At 47.1% G+C, this 15,849-nt stretch overlaps 1 protein-coding gene and 1 pseudogene across 3 annotated transcripts; one reads left to right on the forward strand and one right to left on the reverse strand.

The window, feature by feature from the left end:
* Nucleotides 1-5,445: 5,445 nt before the first annotated feature.
* On the forward strand, nt 5,446-10,733 carry LOC128588903 (probable inactive ribonuclease-like protein 13). Of its 3 annotated transcripts, none has more exons than XM_053595667.1 (3): nt 5,446-5,536; nt 9,635-9,839; nt 10,096-10,733. In XM_053595667.1, exon 3 carries the CDS (start codon nt 10,101-10,103, stop codon nt 10,560-10,562), a length of 462 nt encoding a protein of 153 aa, XP_053451642.1. In that variant the 5' UTR covers nt 5,446-5,536; nt 9,635-9,839; nt 10,096-10,100; the 3' UTR covers nt 10,563-10,733. The 3 variants fall into 3 exon arrangements, with proteins under 3 accessions (XP_053451642.1, XP_053451641.1, XP_053451640.1); XM_053595666.1 differs by lacking the exon at nt 5,446-5,536 and adding an exon at nt 6,016-6,147; XM_053595665.1 differs by lacking the exon at nt 5,446-5,536 and adding an exon at nt 6,901-6,988.
* Nucleotides 10,734-12,638: 1,905 nt separating this feature from the next.
* On the reverse strand, nt 12,639-14,064 carry LOC128588133 (tubulin polymerization-promoting protein family member 2-like; annotated as a pseudogene).
* Nucleotides 14,065-15,849: the final 1,785 nt, after the last annotated feature.

Raw genomic sequence — 15,849 nt, forward strand, 5'->3', positions numbered from 1 at the left:
TATCTTTTCTCAGGCTGCAAACCCACATTAAATGACACAGTTGCAGCACAGCACTTGTTTTTGTGTGTCTGAGATCCCCAGATATGTTGCAGAGTTTGGCATTTTGATGCCATTAAGTATTTTCAGGGAACTTAGGGATGATGAGTAGCTGTGGATCAATAGAATAGCATCTATATTCGGACAAATGTGGCAGCAGGCACGTTGCATTTATCCAGCATTGGGATGAAAAGCTGATTACACAGCCAAGGGCAAATGGGGTGGAAACATCTTAGAGATGAGGTGAGCTCCCAAGGTCCTACATTTCAGAATCACGGGTTTCATGGTTAAAGTTTCCCATGAATGGACTATCTCTCTCATACACTGTAAATGCAAGATCTATCTTGGAGCACGTTGTATGTAGACATTTGGTTCAGGACAAAAAAGAACCTTAAAAGTAATGGTCCTGTGGCAGGCACTTTGGGATAACCTCTGTCATCTCCCATCAGTGACAGACAAAGAAAGTGAGGCCTGAGATTGGTTAAGATGATTTGGGGCTGAGCCACATAACGAGGTAGTGGGATAAAGTGTTGAGCCCTTTCTAGAATTCTCTGTTATGCTGTCACTCCTGTTGGGGAACAGCTCTTCCCTATGACAGGGCAGAGTCTGTGCCCCTGAGGTGGCCCTAGCCGGGATGCTCCTGCTGTGGCTGTTCCTTCAGCCTCTCAGGACTCACTGCCAGTGTCTCGACCCATCCTCACTCCATCTGGTCTCTTGAACATCCATACACCAGTTGTATGGAACTCCCATCCCCTACATCAGCTCTTAAGTAAAAGAAACTTCTTTCTTCTGTCGGGTCACCTAATGGGAAGGTAGGATCCGGAAGTCTTAGATAATCATGTCGCCTGCCACGCTCATCTCTTCTCTTCCCACCTGGAATGGGGACCTTTCAAATGGCGCCACCAAAGTGCTTGTGTTCTCTTCTCTGGGTCTTGGCTCTCCACTTTTTTTTGAGAGGATTTTTGGGGGCAAAGGCAAGTTTCCTCTTTGTCCTCGGAAGGTTAGTTGAAAAATCAACTCACAATAAAGCAGATGAATAAAAGAAAAGTTCACTAGTTAATTTAACATATATTCGTGAGAACTCTCTGAAAATGAGGCTTTAATTCCCCAGTAGAGTTCAGAAGCTGATATGGCTTTCTGGTGAAATGGGTTATGGGACAGGGAAAAGAAGAATTGTGTTAAGGGACAACAAAGGACCCTAGGGAGGATGAACACTTGGGAGGAAGAATAATGGTAAATAGTTCCCTTTTGGAGTGAATATGAGGCTCGGAGACTGGACATTTTCTTCTTTTAAAAATCTGTTCATGTGTGGACCTATAGGGAGGGTCAGTAAAGGACAATTGTTACCCTAGCTGGGTCTAGATCTTAATTTTGTTAAGGCACTCTAAGATTTTGGGAGAGTAAATGGTGGTGGTGGTGTGTGTGTGTGGGGGGGGAGGGGTTGATCAGAGAGAGCTGGAGGCTTCTTTGGTCAATCCAGTATGCCAAACTGACATATTTTGAGGTAAAATATTTCTAATTGCCTCCACAATTGTCTAGGTCACATATTGCAGTCACACACTCAATATGTGGATGACTTCAGGACAGTGAGTTAACTAAACAAAGTAGATCACTTTTGATGTGCAAGCTGTTAAGGGGGAATGAAAAGGCAAACCGCAGACAATCCCTCCCTTCAGTTGCTCTGAATCCAGAGGAGGACACAATGTGTCTGTAGCCCTTTATGAGGGACAATGTGACAAGGGAAGTACCAACGGCATGCCCCAGTTGCACAAAACTGCAAATTAACTCTGACAGGTAATGAGGAAAGTCGTCATGGAGGAAGCAGCATTTGACCTAGAGCTTAATGCTGGAAAGCCCTATTAATCTCATTCATTGAAAGGAAGTGTGTATTGGTTGAACTATGACATCCATGGCTTTCATTAACCTACAAGGTCATAGCAGGCCTGGGAAGCTTCAGCTGACACCTCTGAGTCCAAAGCCTGTAGCAAGCTTCTCCACCTCCCCATCTGGTAGGAAAGGGGTGGTTTCGTCTTTTGAGAGAAGTTGAAGAGTGATGCGCAGGTGGTAATGTTTCTTGCTTTGAGAGATAATCACAGGAGCAGGAGTGAGTGTATTGCACATATTTCCCTCCACTCTTCTCCCCTTTTCCCCATCTCCAGCCCCACTATAGTCCAAGGGGAGGAGCAAGCCTTTTGGGGCTGTCAGCTGCTGGAGTTATTACAAGCATTTCACACAGGTTGAACAGTCCTCAAGCTTTAGTTCATCAGAATCATTTGGGTATCTTCTTAAAATTCAGATTCCAATTCAGTAGGGCTGGGATGGATCAGAGATTTTCCATTCTCGGGAATCAGGAGAGGTCAATCCTGCTGGTCTTCTGGCCATACTTGGGAGTGATTTTCACTTATTCATTATACTGAAAGTGAACCATGAGGCAAAAAAAATTGGAAATGAACGGATAATTATATGAAATCCTTCTACTTACCACTGGTGGCTTAAAAAGAAAAATATAATTGGAAATAATATAATAGGCTCAGGTATCACATTTATAATTTTTTGGTTCCCTGTAAAATTCGGGTACTTTTATAAGCAATTCAGTATTTTTAAATTCACAAGCATTGCATCATGTTTCAGAGAGGAATGCATTTCTGTAAAGATTATTAGAAATACCTTTTTCTCTTAGGAAGGCAGCCTGGTGTACTGTAAAAACCTGTGCCTCCAAGTCAGAAGGATTTGGGGCTAAGACTTTCTCTTTTTTTTTTTTTTCTTGAGACAGGATCTCACTCTGTTGCTCAGGCTAAAGTGCAGTGGTATCATGATCGATCACTGCAGCCTCCAACATCTGGGCTCAAGTGATCCTCCCACCTTGGCCTCCCAAAGTGCTAAGATTATAGTTGTGAGCCACTGTCCTAGCCCAGAGTTTGTCTGAAGTGTACGATCTCGAGTTATTGCTGTAGGTACTCTCGGTTTCCTCTTCTTTAAAGTGGGGATAATACTTACCCTGCTGGGTGGTTGTGAAGACTAGTGATTATGTTGATAAAGCGATCTCCTCAATAATGGTCCAGCCTGGGTGTCCTCCATGAGGCTGTGGTTCAGGGAAGTCAAGAAATGGGCTTTACAGAACTGGAAATCCTCAGAGCGTAGCAGTGTATCTAACACACATTAAGAACTTGGTGACTGTTTATCAAACAAGGGTCATGTAAATGTCAATACTACTAACCTGATAATTAGTGGATCTATACCCTTTAACTTATTTATATTTTGTCTTTATAAATAGACTCTTGGAAAATAATTTTCTTCATCTTTCTCTTGAACAGCCCTGGATCCCCTCTCCTGGCTTACAGCAACTACGTATTTCTGGGTTTGATTTAAAATCAGTGCTAGAATAAGACTTTGAATTGTCACCCTGTTTTTCCTTTCTAGAACTAAAATCTCACAGCCATGATAATAGTTTGTTATTGTACTGGAAGAGAGTCTTACTTCAATTAAAATCTAGTTAGTCTCAAGTCCTGTAAAAATGTAATTCCTTCTCATCAATATCAAACCACAGCTCCTTTCTCTGAGCAAAGCTGACTGGCAATTGCTCCTAACACATTTCAGAGGTGAGGCTTCACTCTTGGAAGAGCTTCTGAGGCTGCAGTTTCAAGAAGTCAGTAGTAGAGGAGCTAGATCCCTCTGTGACAGTTTTTCAGGTAAAAAGAAAAGACCTTTAAAGAAATAAGTGTTGTACTAATGCTTCTTATTTCCCTTATAATTGATAGAGTTTTTTTTTGTTGTTGTTTGTTTGTTTTTTGAGACAGAGTCTCATTATGTTGCCCTCGGAAGAGTGCGGCGGCATCACAGCTCATAGCAACCTCAAACTCCAGCTTAAGAGATTCTTTTGCCTCAGCCTCCTTAGCTGGGACTACAGGTGCTCGCCACATCGCCAGGCTATTTTTTTTGTTGCAGTTGTAGTTGCTTAGCTGGCTCAGTCTCGGTTAGAACGCACCAGATTTGGTGTATGTGGCCGATGGATGCCTCAACCACTGTGCTACGGGCACCAAGTCTGATAATGAGTTCTAAACAGGAAAAGTATTGACTTAGTATTGACTCTACTCATATTTATATGAGGCAAGGACAATTACCTGACCTCTGGGAGCTTCAGCTTCCTTAAGTGGAATTTACATAGGGAAGATGAATGTTGAAATAGGCAATGTATGTAAAGTTCCTATCAGTCTTTGACTAATATTATGAATAAGAATAAATCAGAGTTCCCATGAACCATTATTTCTAGGAAAAAACTGAGAGGAAAAAAGGCACTTTAAAATATCTTCCCAATGTTTTTCTTTTTTTAATTTTAAAATAGAACCCATTATGGACAGAATTCTATTTTCAAATACTAGATGGATGATACCTTGTGCATTTATCAAGATTAAGGGAAATGCCCTTGTTTGCCAACTTACTTGGAAAAGATCTCAATGTTACCCAAATCACATAACAAATTTCAGTGTCATTCAGGTCTCTAAGATCACGAAAGGTATGAAACGAATTCATTTCATAAATGTCTAACGATTAGACATTTATTTGGGGGCAATAAACAGTTTGCCTTGGCATCAAGGTCTATACTGATTCACCAACACAGAAGTCGTAGTAATAAGATCTTAAACTCTGCAACTTTCAAACAAGCAGACAAATGCCATTGTGAGGCCCAGGCCTCCTGACGTCCAGACTTAGTCTTTCTTTCCTAGATCTCCAAGGCCTTTGCTCATTTAAACCTATTTTGTTTTTAACTCCGTGTAGTCAAAGTAATTTACCAGCCATCCAGCAGTCCTGGTTAAAAGGCTATTTGGCGCGTGTGTGGGAAATGCGAAGAGGAGAGGGTTTATTCATGGATTCTATTTCCTCCTTTGTTCCTTTTAGCACTTGTGCTCAACAAAGCCTAGAACTAAGGGGGTGCAGGGGCAAAGGGCGCAGAGCAGACCTCTGGAGCCCCTCCAGGTGTCCAGGCGTGGGAACCTCGGGAGTCCCCAACGCGCTCCCTTCCCCCACGGCCGCGAGCCAGTCCAGACGTGCTCTCTGAGAGGCGCCTGGGAAGTCGCAAACTGGGGACGTACAGCCGGGGATTGGTTCTTGTCCTGGCTGTCCCCCATAGAACTAGCCTAGTTAACGACCGCCTCAGACCCTGCAGCCTAAGCCTCCAACGGCTGAGGACCGTATTGCGCCCCTGCAGGACCCAGCGGCTCGGCTGCAGATTGGGCCCCGCAGTTTCCCGCCCACCTCCCCGTCCAGGCCCGGCGCGCCGCTGCACATTTCCATTGGTTTTCAGCTCTGTCGATCAGTCCACTGCTCGCCTCCCCCAAACAGCCGGTCGAGCCGGCGCGTGCTAGAGAAGGCGGGGCCTCTAGCCGCGGCGGAGCGAGGGCGGGCCCTCGACGGAGGTTGGCGCAGAGCAGACTTCGGGCTCTGATCTGGACTGGAGCGCGCCCTCCTCGCTACAGCAGCTGAGGCTGCTGCACCTGGTCAGGTAAAGGGTCTTGTCTGTCCTGCTGGCCGTCTGCACCGCCTCTTCTTCCCGACCTAGGGCTGCCCGCCCCGCCTCTCTCTGGCATCAGTGTTCTCAGAAGGAGGCATCAATCTATTTGCCAAGCTACTTTATCTTCTCCTGATGCGGTTCCTCTATCTCCCCGACTGAGCTGCTCCGAAGTGCTTGGGTGGGCCCTCGGGTCACTCCAGCGCTCCTCACTACAAAATTGTCCTTAACTCTCAGGTCCCAGCCCTCTTGTCCTGCCAGTGCAGTCTCATTCCCAGCGTGGCACAGGAATGGTGGAAAGGTGGAAGGGCCAGGGAGGGAAGGATGCAGCGCTTTATTTTGAAGCTGAATGTGCTTAGCTCAGAGGGGGCGCAACACGGTGGGGTGGGATTGGGAAGGGAAGCGCTTCGTGATTATCCCTGGCAATGACTGGGAGGATATCCATCCTGCTTTGTGCTTGTGTTTATAGGTGACATCACCGTTTTCTTCTTTCATATCACCACCATCATCACATAACCACTCCACTGGGACCACCACCATCATAACATCTCTCTTCCTTCATTAGAGCCCTTCAAGATCTGTTAGAGCACATGCTGTTCAGTCATGTGAGTGCTTACTGCTCTCCCCCACCCCCAAATGGCAAGCAATGTTTCTGCACCTTGAGGTCAAAACCAAGCCCAAGTAGCTGGGAGCAGAGTCTGATTGGGAGGGGGGGTCCTTATCTTCACCGCATTTGAGGTTGCCAAAGAAACTCGTTTATTTTGATCATCCACGTTTCTACATGCTGACTCCTGGAGATCTGAAGTTGGCTGTCACACGGTCCCATGGGCTGAGTGCAGAGTCTGAGATCTGTGGCATCTGTGTGTGCAATTCGGGTATGTCAGTCATAGAGAGGTAACTGCCCAGACTCAAGCCTTTAAGAAGTCAAGTAGCAGATGATCTTTCTGCCATAGGTGCTCCTGTTTTACTATATAGTATGTTTACTCTTCAGGTTTGCATATGTGGGTCTAGGAGACTGAGCACCAGGCTTATAGGAGCAGTCGCTGGTTCTTGAGGGAGGCGCTGGGAGCTGGACAGTCTGCCAGGGAGCTTGGAGATGTTTTGCAGCCCGAAGACAAACCCTCAAGCAACTGTATGCTTTAATGAGATAAGATCGGTTGCTCGTTAGCAAGCAGGTATTGGACCTTGAACATTGGTGGTGAAACAGGCTAGTAGTTGAGCCCATGGGAAAGAACTGGTACCGTAGCGACCATTAAGCACATGATCCTAGTACGTGAGCCCTCCCACACCCGTTGTATAATGTTTCAATAAAAGGCCAGGGCAGAGGTTGCTCAGGGCTTCCCTGCACCTATGGGAAGTCCACCTCTTGCAAGCATTTGTACTTCTAATCTGTGTCCCGACTGTTTCCTACCTGCGGTGATGGGTGCCATAGCAGCACCAACAAAGGTAAATGGGGTGCCACAGCGGCACTGATATGGCGGTATGTGTGGTCAGATGCTAAGCTACCTTGAGGGATCTAAGTTCCTGGGAGAGAGAATTATGTTTTGTTGTCTACTCCAGGAAGCCTCTCATAGGCACACCACTGAGATTCAATAGCCATTATTCAGTTTTTCTAGGGCTTACTATAAGATCTCTTGGATCTCAGACTTATTAACCCTTTTTTAGGAGGGAAAACAGTAAAGCTGTGAATTTCATAACAGATTGACTGTAATTGTAGAAGGCATTGCTTTGAAAGTACTGACATTATAAAAAGTCCCAGGTCTTCTTGATCTGAGATACCAAAACATTAATCTCCTCTCAGTGGTGTTACAGTGCAGTAGCAGGATCAGTGAATGAACGGTTAGGCATGGTGCAGGAACTAAGAAGTAGCCGCCCCACTGGAGAGAAACCATATATAAGAATTGGGAAATAGTGTATCACAATGTATATCACAATGGTTAAACTCACCAACCTGTCTGACTCCTGGACCAGCCACTTACTAGCTGAGTGAGTTTGACAGGTTTCTTACCTTCCAGTTTTAGTTTCGCATTTGCTAAATGGGAATAACATTACTTGTCTCATAGAAAGTGGTGAGGATTAAATGTGATAATACAGGTGAAATGCCTAGCAGTTCCTAGCATGTAGTAAGTGGGAGTTAATGGTAACTGGTATTAATAATACTAGCCCACAAGGATGATAGAGGCTAACACTCTATCCCTAAAAGTGTGAATTCTGTCTCCTTGTCTTTTTCCATCCATTTTAGGTCTTAGAACTCATGCTAATGGGGGAGGGTAGTCACTGGATTCCTTATAGGACTTTATCTTAGAGGGGTGCCACTGGTTGAAGCCATCCATGTCTGTACAGACCTTTCTCTCGCCAGCCTTCCCATGTGCTTAGTGTTCTCATTTAAGATGCACTAAAGATGCAGCCTGAGAGAAGGTTTCTGGGTCTCTGAGGCTGTCATTGGCTGCTTTTTTCTCTCTGGATGTTCAATGCATTGATAAATGCATGTGGTAAATTTTGCTTTTCACAGAATCACCAGTGCATATGTTGGCTTCTCCCCAGGGGAAGCAAAACTGCTTTTCTTTAAATGTCCCTGAGAATTAAAGAAACTCTAACTGGCCAGCATGGAAGAACGTGTTTTGCAATATTTTTCTTCTCTAAGACTAATACATTTCTCCTTGCCCGTTAGAAAACTGCAATTCAGCAATTAATATCCGTGTGGCTTGGTTTTGTCATTCATAAAGGCAGGTTAAGACTATGCTTCGCATTGTGTGATGGCCTTTCAGGTGGTTGATGACATGGAGGTTAGACCTGCTTATTGAAATAGTATGAGACAAAGAGACTAGAAGCTCTGGCGGCATGTAGCAAACTTCTTTATTTCTGACCAGCTTAAATAGCCAGTTCTGCACATACACACTGTTAATCAGTAATCACACAATCACTTCATAGGTATATTGTACAAACAAATTAACCTTTTCCTGGAATCTGCTAATCTACTGATCAATTGATACTCATTCTTTCTATTATATTTAAAATTAGGAGTTCTGGAAAAACATGCCGTTAGCCATTTTTTCCATAAACCGCTAAGTCACAAGACTGCTGCAGGAAGACCAGCAAGTTGTAGGGAAGATGGATTCAGTTTGGGACTCTGGTTTGTGCTGTCAGAAAGTGCCAGTTTACAGGGCTGTGAATGAAGAACACCACGTCTCTCTGCAGCCTCGCCCCTTACTATTTCTGTGATCATACTGCGGACCCTGGCGCACTCCTCTCTGTGCGTTCTGACTCCCCTCTCCTGCTCTCCAGGGCTGTCCTAAGGGGAAGCCCCAGGCCTGGGAAGTGCCCTGCAGGGAGACAAGGCTGAGAGGCCTGTGGAAGTCAAGGGCTGGGACTGGTGGGCTCCAGTGAGCACGGGTTCTTCTTCTTCTTCTTTTTTTTTTTTTTTTATGCTCTCAGGTTCTGATGTAGGGGCAGATGATAGGAGGCTGGCTAAGCTCTGGGGACCACGTCCCCTCAAGTCAGGGTTTTGGTGTCAAGCCCAACCTGCCAAGTTGGAGCTTTCAGAGTCTGCATGAACAAACTTCCAGGACCGCGTGGACTCTGACAGGGCCTAAAATCACAGGTGAGGGGTGTCGGTGTGACAGGAGTGAGGCTGATGACAGGGACCATGGGGAGTCCATGCAGAGGGCTTTGATTCTCAGCTTGGCACTTTGGTGGGAGGCCTCTAATATACGTGGCCTGCTGGGTTCCCACGTGTGGGATGAGAGTAGTGAACCCTCTGTTCTCCAAAAGTCAGGAATAATAGGCACTTTGTTCTTCAGAAACAGGACAGTCCTTTTCTTCTCACTTTGCCACAGGGGAAAAACTTATGGGCTAAAGAAAACATCAAAGCAAGCCCAGGAACGTAGAGACTTCTGGCAAGGAGGTTGGAGCTAAGTGTTCTGATGACACCAGAGGGGAAGAGACCCAATAGCAATGTCTCTTTCCTCCCACCCATCCAACCCCCTCAGCACAGGGGGTCCTCAGCACAGGGGGAACTCCCTCCTCCTCCACTGGTCTTTACCCAGAAACCTTTCTAGCCTCTTCTCACCTCTGGGCTTTCCTTGACATCAGGCAAGAAGAACCCCTGCCCCCACCAGCAGTCTTCAGCTCCCGTCCTTCCTCCCAGCCTTTGGAGAATTACCAGGCCAGCCTGTTCCTTCTATACTCTCTGAATTGTTTATTAGAAAAGGTGCCAAGGCCAAGGATAATTGGGAAAAGCCTCTCACTGGAGGACCAGTGAGCATTTATCCTGCAAGTGTGGCAGCTCCTGCCCTGGGTGAGGCTGAAACCCTGTGGTGGACCAAGGGAATGGAGGGATGGCTGAAGGTGGCTGATTAGCTGGGTGGCCTTGGGCAAACAGCTCATCTTTCTGGTCATGAGGACTTGGGCAGGATGAACTTTGAGGTACTGTCCAGCTCTTAGAGGGTAGGGAAGGCAGACAGGGAAGGCTGGGGAATGCAAAAGGTTCTGGGAAGGGACAGCCAGCCACTCTAGGCCCACCCCTGCCTCCAACACCTTAACTCTGCCCGCAGGAGGAATGGCACCAGTGGCCGCCCAGCTCCTTATCTGCCAGCTGGTTTGGGGGCCAATTTTGGCAGAGGACATCAAGGAGCAGATTGCCGTCCAGAACTTCCGCACTTTACACATAGACTACCCCAGGGTCAGCTATCCAGAGGGTTTCCAGGGCTACTGTAATGGTCTGATGGCCTATGTGCGGGGCAAGATGCAAACCTGGAATTGCCCAAAGACCTACTACGTGGTACATACACCTTGGAACGCCATTGTGAGGACCTGCAAGCTCAGTGAGAGCTTCTGCGAGAACTACAATGAATACTGCACCCTCACCCAGGATTCCTTCCCACTCACGGTCTGCACCCTGGCACTCAGACAGCCACCCACCAGCTGCCGCTACACTAGCACCCTCAGCAACCGAAGGCTCTACCTGCTCTGCTCCCGCAAGTATGAGGGTGAACCAATGGGCATCATTGGCTACTTTTAGGGAATTTAATTGCTGAGCCACCCCCCATGCTCCCCCAGCTCTGTCACAAGGCAGCCTGTCCCCATTTCCAAAACTCTGATGCCTACAATAATACTTTCTTCTTGACTCCGAGGCAGGTGTGAAATGTCCAAGGCTTTGATCACCCTGCAGAGTTGTCCTGTCTTCTAAGAGCTTTCCAACTTGTCTACCAGTCCCCAGCCCATCCTCCTCTGAGACACAGTAAAACCCACCCAAGAAGCTTACTCTGTCCACTTGGCAGTAACTGTCCACCCCTGGGCCAGATCCTAAATCCTGGATGGAGGCCCAGGCCTCACTCAGCTCACACCATGGCAACAGGCACCAGCCTGTGTCTCACCTCCCAGCCCCACCACCCTTCTTTGGCTCGGCGTCCCCGTTTCCCTCATAATGCCTTCCTCTCACACACTCACACACTGGGTAACTCTAGCTGCAGGAAGCTCCCCAAGGCCTCACACTCACTTGGGCCTCCCTTCCCCACAGACTTCTCAGTTCCCAGCCTGCTCCTCTCTGAGAAATCATTGCTTCTCCCTTCACGCCACTGTCCTTGGCTCCCTCCTCCTGCCACCAGCCCAGCGCTGTCTGTCCCCACAGCCCTTAGTCACCCTGCCTTCCCTTCTCCAACCTCTTTTCCTGCCTTCTTTCTCACCTTAGCTCGCTGGAGTTTCAAGGTATCGTTCCCCCTCTCCCCTCTGAAGGTTCGTGCTTCCCCTCTCTTCCAGTAGCTCCTCCCAAATCCCAGACTCCAGGGTCTGCCCGTGACCAGGCAGGGATGAGCCAGGCCCAGCTCTGGTCATGTGAATTTTTTTTTATGAGTGTGTGTTGGGAAACCTCTAGATACTGATGGTCATGTAAAGTTTTAAACCACATGTGAATTATATGAGATATAACCATTGGGAGAAACTTGAGGTAAAGGGCAAAGGAGACTTCTCCATATTGTTTTTTATAACTTCCTGTGAATCTGTATTTATTTCAAAATAAAGAGTTAAAAGCACACATCTGACTCCATTCTGATTTAACTCCCTTCTCCCCAGTGCACCACGACTCCTGCTCTCGGAGTCCTGGTAGCCACCCACCTCTGAGCACCTTCCTGGGCTACCTGTGGCAGCCAGGAAGAGCTGCTGTTCCATGTAGACCATGATGGAGGTGAGGCGGGTAAACCTCACGTCTGGGCTGAGTGTTGAAAAGGGATTACCACAGGGTGTGGTGGCTCAGCCTGTAATTCTAGCACTTTAGGAGCCCAGAGAGTGGATTGGTTGAGCTCAGGAGTTCCAGACCAGCCTGAGCAAGGGCAAGATCCTGTTTCTACTAAAAATAGAAAAAACTAGCCAGGCATAGTGGAGGGTGCCTGTATTCCCAGCTACTTGGGAGACTGAGGCAAGAGATCTCTTGAGCCCAAGAGTTTGAGTTTACTGTGAGCTAGATTGATGTGATGGCATTCTGTCCTGGTTGACAGTGTAAAAAGAAAGGCAGATTCTCCCTTCCCCCAGTTATAGAACAAATTGGTAACAGGAGTCAGGCTACCCCAGCTGGCTTCCATTTCTCTTCCAACAAAACCTGGATTGTCATGTGTAGGGAAGGTGGCTGGGCAGGGAAGGGTCTAATAAGTGGTATCTGGTCAATATATAGCCAATCAGGAGTTGCTACTCCCTTTGACCTCACTTCCCCCCAGACTTCTCAGTTCCCAGCCTGCTCCTTTTTGTGACATCATTGCTTCTCCCTTCAGGTTAGTAACATGTGAACTCAAGTAGCAAATACTTTTGTCTTCACATTGGGTTTATCTCATCTCCAAATATACCCTCCAGTCCTGTTCTTGTTGAGGGGACTGCTAACTTATGGCTGGTACGCATGGGGCTAAGTAGATGAGAGGGAGTGTGGCTGAAGACCCTGACTCCCTGGACTGTCCCTTCTCCCTGTCTCTGCCCCGGGGCCCATCTGTGCCTCACCCTCATTGAACAGAACTCATTAGCTGCTGCACACTCAGATGTTTATTGTTTCTCCAGCTCCTTGGTGTTAAAGATGCAAGGTCAGGGGGCTACTAAGTTAAGATGAGGCTCTTATCTAATTCTTCTTGTCATAGGTGCCTTTGTAGTCACACAGCCTGAGTTATCAGTCGTCTCTTCCCGTCCTGCGATGCCCTTGCCCTTGCCACTCTCATCAAAGCGCGCCTTGTGGCTGCCGGTGTACTTGCTGGTGTCCGTTGGATGGTCCACTGCACCCACTGTTGTTGCTTTCTATGGTCCAAATAATGGATTTGAGCTCTCTTCCTCCCCCTCCCCAAGATGGCCTTGAGATACTTGGAACTAGTGCTTAGAGCTCTTACTCTGCCTTGGGCAGGGGACTACTTCTCTTAGGGCCCAGAAGCAGCTGTGGGCACGCGCTCTAGTCAGAGTCATCCACTCATAAGGGAAGGGGAGTCCAGAATACAGAGGAGCTATTCTGATCAGGCTGCTGTGTGAGGACCTCATTCCCAGACCCAACATGAGAGTAGAAAGAGCTTTTAGCAAAGGGGACAATAAAGGAAGAGGGTAGGTGAGAGGCAGGAAGCCACAGATTAAACCTTAAATGAGAATAGGAAGAGGAGTGGGGATCAGTACCAAGTCCTCTACACTAATGCCCTCAGAAGCCACCAAGCCCTAGTCGTCTGGCTCAGATACTGGAGACTTGGGAGTGAGCCTGAATCTACTATTAAAATGGCTATGGACTTTGGGCAAGTACTTCCCCTGTCTGGGCCACAGCTTCTTTACCTCTGAAATGAATAGATGATTTCTAAAGTCTATTTCCAGCACTAACAGTGGACCACACAGTTTTTGTCCCTACAGTCACAACTATTGGCCGGGTTAGGGACCCTGGTGGGCTGGAGGTGAGACTGGAACAGTAGAGATCTAGGGAAATAGACTCCAGGGGTAGAGGTGAAGACTGTCACTCACAGTTATTGGGGGCTGGATTCTTGCCCTCCATGAGTTTATAAATATCTTGTAGGCCTTCGTCTGGGCTCTTTTCCTTGAACCGCTTCTGGGCCAGTTCCTTCATTGCTTCTGAGAACTGCTGAAATGTGATGGTTCCCCCGTTCTTGGCCCTGGTCAATCAGACAAAAATCCAGGAACTTTATAGCATGAACTCATTACCTTCCCAGGCCCTTCCCTTACTTAGGTTTGGCCTCTTTTGTCCCATCACCGTGTGTCTCAGAGAACAACACAGTGCTGACACCCTGTAAGTGCTTGGTAGGCCCACTGCAACGTTCTGGGGTGAAGCAGGTGACCCTCCCATGGCTCATTCTCCTAACCCCTACCCCTGTGTCTGCAATTCCTCACTTGACTTTGTTGAACACAGCATCCACATCTGTGGAGGTAACCGTCTTGCCATCCATGATGCCACAGTCTTTGCACAGCTTGGAGAAATTCTTGTTATTTATTTCAGTGCCATTGCTTGAGGAATCTTCAAAGGCAGCGAACTTCTTGAATGTTTTCTCTGCTTCAGATGCCATGGTCAGCTAGAGGTGGGGGAGGGCAGTAGTGGGGGAGACTCAGGGGTGAGAAAGGAGGACTGACAAGTAATGATGATGAGGGTTAAGATTAAATCAGTTAGCAAGAGAAACAAATCCCCTTGTCCCTGCCGCTCCCTCCCCTGTACCCCTCACCCCCATGCCACCTACCACGGCCACAACATGAGCCTCCCCTTCCCAGCACTGGGAATGCTGGGGAAGATCCTATATACTGAATAACCCTCCATTTCCTCGCCACCTTTGTGTACCTTAGAGTGCCTGGATGGTATCTGACCCTTCCTAGGCTTTGTAGGTGTGTGCAGATATGTGCAGGAGGCAGCTGACTGGGGAGACTGGGTGGCAATGAGGAGACAGAGAGGAGGATGGGTAAGCTTCTATGATCTCAGCAATGCTTATGTGACATCATTCCTGGCCTTAGCTACAGCCCCTGCCTTTGGAGGAGGGCTTATGGTCTCCCTACTTTGCATAGTGAATTGAACAAGTTGCCAACCTTATGACCTTTTCAGATGACCAAACTTCCATCATTTCAGCCCCACTTATCAATCCTCTGGGTCCTGGTTCAACTGCCTTCTGTTCTCCCCCACAACAAAAGCTGAGGCAAGCCCAGGGAAGGTGCTTTAGCCCATTTGGGATGCTATAACAAAATATCACAAACTATGTGACTTATAAACAACAGAAAATTATTTCTCAGTTCTAGAGGCTGGCAAGTCTATGGTCAAGGTGCTGGTAGATTCAGTGTCTGGTGAGGGCTGCTTTCTGGTCCATAGGTGATGCCTTCCTGCTGTGTCCTCTCATGCAGGGGGTAAACGAGCTCTCTTGGGCCTATTTATAAGGTCACTAATCCCACTCATGAGGGCTCTGCCCTCATGAAACCTAATCAAGTTCCCAAAGGTCCCACCTCCTAATACCTAATAACATCATCTTGTTGTGACTACCAATGGAGAAGTCTTCATAAAATCTTTACCCAGGCTGATATCATCAAGAGTTTTTCCCATGCTTTTTTCTAGGATTTTTCTATCATTTCGCATCTTAGATTTAAATCTTTTAGCCATTGTGAGTCAATTTTTGTAAGTGGTAAAAGGTGTGGGTCCAGTTTCAGTCTTTTACATGTGGTAATAATACCATCATCTTGAAAGTTAGGATTTATTTATCTATTTATTTGGACATAGAGTCTCATTCTGCTGCCCAGGCCACAGTGGGATCAGTCCAGTACACAGCAATTTCAGACTCCTGTGTTCGAGCAATCCTGTTGCCTTGGTCTCCTGAGTAGCTAAGACTACAGGTACCTGTGACTATACCCTAATAATTTTTTTCTATTTTTTGTAAAGACAGGGTCTTGCTCTTGATTTTGCTTAGGCTGGTGTTAAACTCTTGAGCTCAAGTGATCCTTCTGCCATGGTCTCCCAGAGTACTAGGATTTCTGCTGTGACCCACCACAACTTTCCATAAGTTAGGATTTTAATATATTAATTTTAAGGGGATATGAACATTCAGACAACAGCAGAAGGGATTAATGAAAACAGACTGGCGTCCTTTTCTAGTCTCCAGGCACAGGTAATGACCACCATGGAGAATTCAACTGGCTTTAAGAGACCAACTCCCATAGAAACCTTAAATGGTTTCCAATGTTTGGTCCAGTAGGGAAAGAGACGTGGAGTGTAATAGAGGTAGGCAGGTCAAGGTAAATTGGTCCAGAGTGAGGGTGAGTCTCAGACTCTGACAATCTTCTGGGTGAGTTTCCATGCAGGTTGAAGATGTTCCTCAGGT

Source organism: Nycticebus coucang, chromosome 6, assembly GCF_027406575.1.
Source record: "Nycticebus coucang isolate mNycCou1 chromosome 6, mNycCou1.pri, whole genome shotgun sequence".
In the NCBI taxonomy this organism is placed as follows: Eukaryota; Metazoa; Chordata; class Mammalia; order Primates; family Lorisidae; genus Nycticebus; species Nycticebus coucang.